The following is an 11,895-nucleotide window of genomic DNA, read 5'->3' as shown; positions in this document are numbered from 1 at the left end:
TTATTACTATTACTATTATTATTATTCACACTTCTTCGTTCACAAATTATTTAATGTTTGTGAGACACTGTCGCGGGAAAATGATTAAAGTACATTGCCGTACGACTACAATGGAAATGAAGAAGTTAACGCGGCCGATTCCGTATGCAGAATGTTAAACTGGCTAGAATGCGGCTGGAAGGTGCGTTATTTTGATCTTGGCGGGATGATTCGGATAGGCTAGAAAAAGAAGAAAGAAGCGGAGGAGGGACGCGCGAAGGATGACTCGACGAGAAACGACCGCACAGCCATCGAGCGCGATGTGCCGGCTCTCTGGTTCAATTTCTGGCGTCAATTAAAAAGTGACGCGGACCGAGGAAAATCAGTAATTAACGAACCAGCCACCTTTGCCTCTTCGCCCGTACCAACCGCCCTCCACGATTTCGCGCTACCATCGTTTTCGTCACTCGTCTTTTAATCGTTTATCGAAAAATCCTTAACCACCTTATTTCCAGTAGAATTTATTTTACAGTAATTCATGAAACCAATTAAACATTATCAGTGAGAAATAAATTTATTTAGACTGTTTCATATGAAAGAGTCGATTTGATGATAGGATTATTACGTTAAACTGAAGTGGGAGTATAATAAAATTGAGAAAGTTACACGAACCACTTTTCAGTTAGGTAGAGCATACGAGTGAATACTAGTTGGAATGAAAAAATTGGTTCACTGGTACCGCATCGGTGAAACTGAAATTAACGACAGGACCGAAAAACAGAATGATCCGCGGAATCGACGAATCAAGGTGTAACCTCGTTCCCGCGGCTGCCGGGTCCGGTGTCAGGCGTTAATGACGTCTCATCCTGTGACAGGGAAACGGTCGGGACCAGGATTTGGCACCGCCGATAAAAGTGGGGAAGCCTGAGCACGCGGGGCGGCAGGAGGCGAGTTCAGCTCAAGTTCGTTACACGCCGTGACTCGGCAGGGACGGCTTCTCGAAGATGCCAGCCTACCTCCGGCACCTTCGACACCTTTTTACCTCGTGTTGGCTCTCGCTCGTCATTAGCACTGGCCCGTAATTGCCAAATTCACGGGCCCCGGGACCCCGGTCGCGCTTAATCGACCGATTATACATTGCCCTAGGCGAAACACGTCCGGGGATCGTGATCGCTTCTCCTCGATAAGCGGCTGGTCCATTGTTCAGATTGTACTTCGATGCTGTCTACCTCGACGACTGTTTGCTAAATTGTATAAGATCGCATCGCGATAATTAATTGGCTGTTCCCGAGGTGACGCGGATGCTGTTCGCACGCGTCGGATACTTCGTTGAAAGAATCTAGGGAAACAAATTCAAATAGAATAGATCGTAGAAAGAATCGAATATGAAACTACCTAAATCGGGATTACAATTTTTAAGAAGTCGAATGGTTGTTTCAAGCAGAAGACGATTGGTAAGGACCAATTTATCACAAGACATTTTTGAGGAATTTTAATGTCCATGACAGAGGGAAGAAACCGCATCGCGTCGTAATTAACCAGGACGCGAAAGAAATCGGCAAGGGACGATTCGCCCAACCGGGCGTGGAGAAATGGAGCCGGCATGGTGTACGCAAATAGAGAGGTACGCGCGAAATCGCATGCTGGTTTTTGCCAGCGCGCGGTAGAAAACGGGGCTTGCCGGCTAATTACCTGAAATAACCCATTAGTCCTGTATACACGAGAAATTACATGGGGAAGTGCGGTACAGAGGGATAGAAGCGTCATCAGTGACGAGTCAATCTTTGCCGAGGAACCAACAGCCCTTTTCGCTTCACTGTAAGATCGAATCTTGTTGTTTTCATGAATCAGCGGAAAACCGCGGCCGGGTAAAATCAACGCGAATCTCAGTCTTCATTTACCAGCAAATCAATTGCGAGCAAGTATCATATCGAGATGTAAATTTGAATTTAATTCAAAAAGATTCCTTTGTGTATAATTATTCGTACTCATCTCATCTATCAAGACATTTTAGATTTAATTTCTGAACTATGAGAAAAAATTGGATATAAATTACTAGGCGTATTCAGTCTCTAATTACTGTAATATTAAAGATAGGAAGGGTTCTATAGCCTGTAAAGAGCAGATTTGAGCCAATAAAGTGTCGTTTAAAGTAAATGCTCGTCGCATCAAGAATCTGGAACACGTAATTTTCTGAAGATCGGTGAAACAACCAAAGGGATGAAACGTGAGGAGCAATCAATGGCAATTTCATAGCTGTCTTCCATAGCGGGAGCTTTGGAGGGCCGTTTCAAGGTTCTGAGGTCGAATCTATTGTGGTGGCGATTTGTGCAATGACAAAGCGCATTCTCCGCGCGTCCGTCGAGCTTTTCCCTTTGAAATATGTAGGATAGCACCGTACCATACTAGCCGGTATTTAAAGTTCTTCTGTCGAATGTTACATCAATTTCTAGTTAATCATTGCTTACCTACTGTATAGCAATACGAGAAATCGTAGCCACACGGCAATGTACATGAAGCAAAATGACGTTATAAAATACTTCATGTTCTTTTTTTATAATATCAAGTGCGTTTCATGTCCAAATAACTATTTGAAATAAATTTTGTTAAATAATATATGTGACAAGTGTTTCTTAAAACTTTCATCGTATGAAACCTGCAATTTTGTATCAGGAATTTGGATCAACCGATCGGACATTGATCGTCGGACTAACTCGAGCAGAACGAAATCACCACGCAGATCGCCCTGACAACTGAAACTGGAGCAAAACAGTTTAATCCGACTTGAGGAATCGGTCACGGTGCGAGAGAGGAAGCTTGTTATCGACAAGATCTTCGATTGCACGAATCTTTCAATCGGCGCGAACGTCACGGTGATCCCGTTCGAGACGTTCCAATTGCTACCTTGAATCAATTAATTCCCGTGTAATTGCTTTCTCGATCGCGCCTGGGTCCCCGGTTTTCTCATGGGACAGGATTAGGAGGACGCACACGCGCACGTATTTATTTACGTGTGTATATCGTCAGACACTATCGAGTCGACAGATTTTCATTAATTCGATCAGCCATAAAATCAATCGTCTAATTGTTACGTACGTAAAAATAAAAATTACGCGATAAGGGTAACGAAACTGTGCGAAGTGACGCGTTGCTATTTTAATTTATAGCCGTCGATCAATCCTGTCGATCGCAATCGCGGTAACGTTCGCGAAGACAAACCACCGATACGAGAGCCGATTGCATAAACAGAATTGCGTCAAACGTAATTACGGAGGGAGTTGTGGTGACAGGAAGCGCGTAAATCCGTGACTTATCTAATCTCGCGTGTTGACGACGAGAAAGGACACTCACCGTCGGGCGCGAAACAATCAAGGAGCCTGATCCTTCGGTGCTGAAGAGGTTCGAGTTCGCCGTGCCGAAGGACGCTCACGTTGGCCAGGATTCTTGTACGCGCACGTTGCTCGTCGCGTTCCAATCCCTGCAACACACGCCACGAACACGTCTGAGCGATCAGTCGAATCCGAAGCGGATAATCAGCGTGATCGAGAGACTGTTAATCTGGTGATAATTAATCATATCACGTCTCGCTTTAACACAATATTAATATTATGACTATTTTAATTATTTTATGTAACCCACAGGATCTAGCAGTATAATCTCTCAGATTTGATTGGATATCGGGCATCGATATTGTTAACAAATTTTGGCTACCTTTGAAAATAATATAAAGTCTTTACATTTCATTTTCACAACCATTGACTTCTTATTCCGAATAATACAAATAATAGGAATATTTTTATTCTCGCTCGTAACATAAAAGCTCGAGTGTCATTAACGATGCAAACTCAGAGATTATATTGCTGGACCCTGCGATATCAAGAGAAAGATAATGCATCTAAATCAAGAATACTTCTTAAAGAGTGGCGGGGGAGTTTAAGAGCTAAAAAATTCCACGCGCATGGTATCAAGCTCGCGTTCCGTGGCCCTTGTTATAGATCTTCGTTGAGGTGTGAAAATGACGGATGGCCGTAACGAGACGAGACGAGAGCGAGAGAGAGAGAGAGAGAGAGAGAGAGAGAGAGAGAGAGAAAGAGAGAGTGCCAAGGCAGAAAACATCCTTTTCTCCTCTGCACCTTTCATTTACTCCACGCGCGCGAACGTCACGCGAGAAGAAGTAATGAGCCGGCTTCGTTACTTAACGCCACGCAAGTCGTTTCACGCCCACGCGCGGAACAACCTCGGAGCAGACCTGGTCCGGCTGGATTGATTCGAGAATGACAGTTACGTCGTCACATCGACCATATCTTATTGCCCCGTCTCATGACGTTGAATCATTACCATCCACCTTTCTTTTCTTTTTAACTATCATGCTAAACGATATCAATGATTGATAAATAGTAATGTTCCAACTCTTTGTAAGGAATGGTAATTTTTTTTACATTCTTACAATGAACAACGCGATTTTATCTTAAATATTACTGATGGAGAATATCTCCTTTGCTGATAGAAGTTGCTACAACATCTAGTTATGATTCAACGCTGTTTAATTATTGTCTTTTTAAACGATCCTCGTTTCGGCGAGGATAAGAATGCTTGATGAACGTCCGATTGGCGCTACATGCTCTATCGAATTAATTTCAGCATCGAGGTTCGTCTCCGAAGAAAGATGACAGCCACGTCGGCGTGACAGCGAATAACGATCCCGCTTCGTTAGCACCTTCCCGTGCATCATTCTTCTTGATACACTTGGAGCAGGATTCATAGTCGGAAGGTAATAATATCCACTGATATTTCCGCCCGATATCTACTGTGTGATTGTACAAACGCACATAACAAGTAGAGTAGAAGTACGCTCCGAATTTCGGGTAAATTCAAAAATTTACGGACCAACCGTGAATGAACCACGAAGAATCTAGGTGGAAGTCAGGAGGTGAGAAAAAGTGGAGCAGGGTGAGACGAAGCGTGAGAAGAAAAGAAAATGAGAGAAAGATAGAAGAGATGGAAGGTAGAAGAGGAAAAGGGAGCAAATAAATGCGACGATGTGGTGGCGGGGCAGACTGAGCAGGCTGTGAGAGAAAAGGAGAGCAAAAGAGAGGAGGATGCGCCTTTATCAGCCAGCCCAAAGACCAACCAGGCTGGGGCCAGGCTAACCAACCAGAGGCATCCTTCAGCTACGGATGCTCAACTGGTACGAGGAACGGCGCATCGTAGACGCCGACGCTGCTCCGCGCCACACCGTCGACGCCGACGGCTAATGAGCAGAACCTCAATGATACCCGACAAATGAAAAATCAGCTTCCCCTAATTACGGGATCCTTGGCAACGCTGCATCTTGATGACGTCTGCCGTGCTGCCGTTTTCAGCTTAACCCGCGATCTTATTCGTTTTTCCCCGTCTTTGATTCGCGGTCACATTAATTAGGGACGACCAAAGTCGCGTCGCATCGTTGCCTCGTGCCCACGGTTTGTCTGATACGCGTTATTACAATAAAAGCAAGATGTCGGGGATGCTGATATCTGGTCTCTGTTCATAATAATAAATTTCACCAAACGAGAGTCGCAATTTAGATTTCATTGGCAAAACGGCAACGAAGAATATCTGTTTCATTATTTTTTTGCCAAATGATCATAAACGATAAAGGGAAGAATAGAAAGATTAAATAAATGAATTGGTAGCGACAAATCTCGTATTCATTAATTAAACAAAGTGGAGTACGTACATTTTCAATTGAAACTATTTGTAAAACATTGCGCACTCTCTATATTTTTTTTTTTATACCGACCACGTGAAATATGTAGTATAATATTCGTTTGCAATCTGTTAAAAAAATAGAGGTTTTTCTGTACTTGATGGGGACTTTTCGGTGAACTACCGTCCTGGCTATGAATCCAATTAGCTTTCGATTTACTATATAGCGACACGAGATTGCGTCCAGTTGGGTGAAACCGACCGATGTCAAAAACGCGGGGATGTCCACCCTCCTCCGACTACCACAACAACTCGGGCTATTGTTCGAAAAAAATTAACTTTGGACTTTTATTTACTACCCTGCTGGTCGACGCTCGAGTTCGCGCCTCTGACCCTGACGAGACGACGTTCGATTGATCGTGAAATTTACAATTCCTCTCGTCATCGAAATGGAGGACTCCGTAGTTCGTCGTTCAACAAAGATATTTTTCCTTTGAACATTTCAGATATGTCGTAAATTGTACTTTACTGAATGGCTTACATTAAATATAAACGCGAGGAAACATTATTATGTATCCATACCAACGGAGACATCGCTTAATCTCTAATATTTGAACCTTTGATAAAGTTCGTGATTGTTACTAAGCAAGTTGAGTAACAATTCTTCCCGGGAGCAATTAATTTCGTTCTTGAAAACCGAGGATCACGGACGAACGTTTCCTCTACGCGTTTCTCGCTCTTCGGTGACGCTTTTCAATTCAGCCCCCGCCTCCGCGGTGGGTCAGATCGGACGGTACGAGCCCGGGCGAGAGAAAAGGGGAGCAGCGAACGTCCGCGAAACGATGGTCCGCGCCGCTAGTTTTTATGAATTCCGGTGCGCCGGAACTTCCGGCTAGCGACCTCATCTCCAAACCACCGTTGCCATCCAGTCACGTTTTTACCCCGTTCATCCTGGCCGGAGCTCCGTCGCGTCGATTCCCGATCAGCCGTGACACCGTCGAGCTACATTAATAACTGACCACGTTACTCGTCGCCGCGTTTTTATCGCCATCGATCCATCATTTCTCCTCTATTTTCTGCTAATCTCGCTGCTCGTCTTCCGATACTTTTTGCCCGGTCAGACTCCGGCGATCGTCTCGTTACATTGGTCCGTCGCATTTTCATTCCTCCTGTTATCACATTTCATTCTACACGTTCCAAATTCATTTTATGACTCCCTAATTTGTCACGTCGAGCGCTGGACGTAATTCGACGTGCTTTCACAGATATGTACGAATAACCCTTAACATCTCTCAAATTAAAAGCTAATGTAGACTGTTTTTATAACAAGACCGTATTATTAGAGTCGTCTGACAATTCCATTGATTTCATATATTCAATCTTTGTTATTAAAACACCGAAGGAGGTTTTGTTCTTTTCGAAAGAAATCGCAAGGAAGCCGTCTCGAGGACAGCCGGGGAGCGCATCTCGTCTCGCGCGCCTCGTTCGACAGTCATTACGACGCGATTCGCGAGCAATTAAAGCGAAGTGGTCGGGACAAACATCGATCAGGAAGAGTGCACCGAGGGGAATCGGTGTACACACTGAAGCCCTTGGCTACCGCCGCGAATAGAAGGCAAACATCGATACTCAAATATTTGTAGGAGCGTGCAAACGGTCTCGGCATTGTTTCACGGCGCTACTATGTGTAAATTTAATCTTCCGAAGAACCCCGAAAATAAGCAGACCGCCGTACGGCTGCACGTGCACGCAGGGGTTAGCTAGGTATACACATATACGTGCCACTGTGAAACGTGTTCCCGGCGTGCATCGTTTCGAAGTGATTTACAGCCCTCTCTTTACTCGTGCCTTGATTTTCTGGCCACGCTTTAATACTCAGGGTCGAGAATAAACGCTAATACTCCGCTCGTAGCAATAAACTCATTACTTCCGTACCCACTTGCGACTGGCACGACACGGCATTTTTCGACATTTTCGAAATGAGTCAAATAAACGTATAACGGGTCTCTCCTTGTTCGACTGTAAATTCGCTTTCCAAAAGTATCGTCTAGACTGACCGAAATACTGGAAGGTAACTAACGGCCGATAACAACCGGGCAGGGTGGCCGACATCAGAAGCACCGCCCTCGGTGTTAACTGGCCTCAAAGCATCGGCCAAACACGTCGAGCAAAGAGTGACACCGCGGTGTTAACTGGCCCGTGGTTTCTCCGCGTTCGTCCCGAGTCCGGAGATCGAGGATACCCTTTCGGTGACCCCGAGCCAAAGGAAGGAAAAGAAGAAGGAGAAGATAGCCACGGCCGCGGTGTGTCCAGGTGTCTCGTGATCGGCCGACAAAGGACCGTTCGAAGAGAGCCACGCATCGAAACTGGCCGAAGACGTGTCGGCAGAGTCATCCCGTTGCATCCCGGAGGGACGCGCCGGGGGGAGGAGTGCACTTTGGTCCTTTTCGAGCTGACTCCGATGAAGGTGCACGTGGAGGGGGAAGATGAAGATGTCACCTTGGCGAGCCGCGGTGGTGACCTCCGGGGCCGAGTCAGCGAATTCCTCTCCGGTTGATCCACGATGACGACTTTATCCCTTTGACACCATTCTGGCTGACGGGGTTTATGAATGATCGATCGTACGCGTGAATAGTGTTTGCCTACGACGTGTCCCTCGTGCTGTTCGATACGGGACCATGATTGCTGGTCGCCAGCAGCAATTAAATTCATCTCCTCACGACGTTTAGATTACACGAAGTATTACAAACGATTACCCGCTTTTAATTATCTTGCAATATAATAATTTTCCAAGGAATCCAGGAGCATCTTTAAATTGTATTACCCCATATAAGTTTCAAACCGTGCGAGCGCCTGAACGCTACACGTGGCAGCGTGAGAGAAATTCATTCGAAGCAGGAGGAAAGGTGGGATCGTGGAGCAATGAAGGAATGCCATCATGGGGCCGCGGTCCACCTAGGAACGTAGCTAATGGGCCCACTTAACGTCTCAAGTATCTCACGAAGACGCGCTGCATCTCGTGGTCCATCTCCGGACTGTTCCGCGCGGCGTGCCGCGTTAATAATCGCCAATATTTATTCCGGATTGGTCACGGCTCGGTCTGGAGACCGATGAGGATCTAACTGAAGAATGAAACAGCGCGACGCCGAGATCGGACCTCGACACGTTCTAACGCCGGAGATTAATGCCCACCGTTCACTTTCGTTCCGTTCCTCGTTGCAGCCAAGCCACGCTCCGAACGTCACAGAATTCTTCCAGTTGTTCTCTTTCGATCAACAGAAACAACATCTTGCCTCTCATCGTTCTTAGTTTCAGATTGAAGTTCTTTATGTGTTATTCAATTATTGTCAAGCCCATCGTTACGTGTAACTTTCTCTAAGTAATACTTCATTGAATTCTTTTATAAGGAATATCTTAAAGAATGTATCGTCGATTACCTTTCGAAATATAAATTCACCAGAAATTGATGATCGAACATTTCAATACCTTTCCTTGTTATGAAGGGATCAATTTAAAATACAAGGTTTTTAGAAAAGATTCTAATTTTTATTTAGTGCGAAACACCGATCGGTTGATTGATTTACAAATGAACAGTTTCTACGTGTCATGGTAGGAGTAATCTTGGTGTCGAACGATCGAAAGGACGATAAAGTTATTAAGGAAATTAGCTTAAAGGCGATTACCAACTGCCGACAGGTCGGCCTAGCGCCTAACGGGCTCTCGAACTACAGCGAACACTTAACGATTTGTCTCTTCAGTTAATGAGTGCCAGGTCTTAACGCCAGATTAGTGACCTAATCCTTCTGATGAGCGATTCGCGTGTTCGCCACGCGGTGCGACTTAACGTGCGCGTATCTAGTCGGGTAATAGGCACGGCCACCATGTCTATTATGGTTACAGGTGCCGTTCGTCGGTAAACAAATAATGTAATTATGATGTCAACGAGATTGCTTTTCAGATCGTTCGAACAATTCCATTGTAAACTCCATTGGTCAAAACACAGGGGGAAGTATAAGATATTAAAAGATAAAATTCATAATGTCTTATACTGATCGGATGATTAGTTAATTAAAATAAAACAAAAAGTATCGTTTGAACAAGAAATTGTCTCCGCTGTTCAAATTTATTATAGATTACGTAATGAATTTTTCGACTGTTCATTGGATATCTAAATCTTCCCAACTGCGGTGCCGAATAAATCAGGCGACCGCGGTAAAAAAAAGAACACGGCGCGTCCAGTCGGTTAATTTCTTCCGAGTTACAGTTTCCAGGATGAAAGAGCGAGCGTGGAACGGGCGGAGGTGATACGGTGTGTCGCTTATATGGGACGTCATGTCCTGCGGACGCACAAAGGGTGAGGATGAATCGCCTCCGGAGAGCCGCACGACAAATGGGGACATTAAGTCGCTTTTGCGACCTGGTACCAGAGCTACCGGTGCTCTATGCGCTCCTACCGCTACCACCCCCGACCTCTCTTCCTTCCCGTCCACGTGTCTGCGAATCCTGGATACGTTTTGCTTGTCTCTTTTGCGTAAATCGCAGGGATCTCAATGCTTACTCCGGCTCAGAAAATTGGAGATATTCCAATCTAAGAAGCTTCAAACGTAATCCTTACTATGAAATCAATTAATGTAAAATCATTGTTACATATTATATGTTATATAAAGTGTTATGCATTTGGTACAACCAGATTGGGGCTGATTCTACGTCAAAAAATAGGTCGAAAATTATTTTTACATTTAAGACTTCGCTTTCGAGAAAATCAACCTTGAAGATCTACTCGGCCAAGTCTCTCTGGATATTGTCCTTGTTTATGTTAATGATCGATCTTAATATCTTCATACTATTTTGGATAAATTAAATAACGAGAGCATAAAATAAAAGGAAGTGATTCCTATTCGGGAATTGCATAAACTTAAAAATTTTTGAAAATCATATCCATGATTTCTAAAACATAATTGTGCTCTTCTAATTAAATTTCTACGTACATTTTCTAAAGTGTCTCAGACTTAAAGACAATCTACAGTGATATCCGTTGAGTTGAGACTTGGCCGAGTGTACGTGTACCGAGTAGATTTTAGCTCAAATGAAAATTATAAAAACGAAGAATGTAATCTTTGATAAGATAGCCAAATATTCATCTACATAATCATTGCTTTGGTATTAATCTTGAGGGCGTACTGACAAGTGTCGAAAACGGGAGAAACGAGAAGAACATGTTTCATCAGCGCTGGGTGCTTTTCTGTTCCATGACTGATTTATATCGAAATGGAAGGCGCGCGTGCCCGTGGCTGCGGACGTTGCAGTGGCTATCCGATTGCTATCGAGTTCCGGCGGAAAGGAGGAAACGTCGCGCTACCCGCCTGCGTTCTGTCTGATCTATCTTTCCTGCGGGAAACTTTAGCGACGACGTTATCCGTCCGTAAGGTATCGCCTACGATTCAAAGACGACAAATCTAATCCCTGCAATGAAATTATCGTTCACGTTCGGAAAAGTTGTTATACTTTTACGATTCTTCCTATTTTCAATAATGTCTCTGGTAATCTCGTTAAGAACCGAATTAAATGTGTTTACAATGAAATTAGATGGAAGTCTTCTCGATCCCTTCACTTCTCAAATCTGTTCCTTATGTTTTAAATAGATGTAGCAGAAAGACATTTATAATATCGTGAAGTAGATAGTGAATTTTGAAACATGGAAAGAATATCTTTTGATTTTTCACCTAGACAAAAGATTTTAATGGATCGTCCAAATATTTGTAAACGACAAGAAGAAATTCTAGGACACCCGTTGGATAGTGGGATAGTACCGTAGGATGGTTTTCTCGGGGGTAGAAGCGAGGACCTGTCACATTACGGAGTGGAATTTATGTCCGATGCCCAGCGGCGTGACAAGTTGCCGCTGATGAACGGCCCCACCGCGAACTCTTGGCCCTCCTTAAGGATATGAACGGAGAAAGGTGGAGAAGGACGAGACCGAACGAGAATCCTTGCCTCTCCCGTCCGTCCTTGGCTTTACCTTCGAATTCCCTGAAACTTTTCCGCCTCAGTTTTCAATTTTAGTAGTTCAACTTCCCTACTCTATATCCTTGGTATCACTTCTTTGGAGTAACTTACAAATTTCGATATACAATCCTATTATCCACACCTCGTAACCCTGTAGTCCTAAATTCATAATTTTAGCTTTCATACATTGCATGTGAATGAAATGATGTAGTTTGAAATGAT

General features: G+C 44.2%; 1 protein-coding gene across 4 annotated transcripts in view; it reads right to left on the bottom strand.

Moving 5' to 3' along the window:
• SoxN (SRY-box transcription factor soxNeuro) overlaps window positions 1-11,895 on the bottom strand; it is a 93,933-nt gene that overhangs the window by 14,804 nt on the left and 67,234 nt on the right. Inside the window, exon 3 of one of the 4 annotated variants that reach the window (XM_018038015.2) lies at window positions 3,331-3,457. The exons of 2 other annotated variants lie outside the window; for them this stretch is intronic. In XM_018038015.2, the coding sequence (XP_017893504.1) occupies window positions 3,406-3,457 (52 nt within the window). In that variant the 3' untranslated portion in view covers window positions 3,331-3,405. Of the gene's footprint in view, window positions 1-3,330; window positions 3,482-11,895 lie in introns of those variants that run through there. One more of the 4 variants, XM_026811010.1, reaches the window with a different exon arrangement.

Source organism: Ceratina calcarata, unplaced genomic scaffold, assembly GCF_001652005.2.
Source record: "Ceratina calcarata isolate Rehan_Ccalc_2016 unplaced genomic scaffold, ASM165200v1 scaffold180.2, whole genome shotgun sequence".
Taxonomy (NCBI): Eukaryota; Metazoa; Arthropoda; class Insecta; order Hymenoptera; family Apidae; genus Ceratina; species Ceratina calcarata.
The sequence above is the reverse complement of the archived record's forward strand: the minus strand, read 5'-3'. Positions and strand labels throughout refer to the sequence as shown.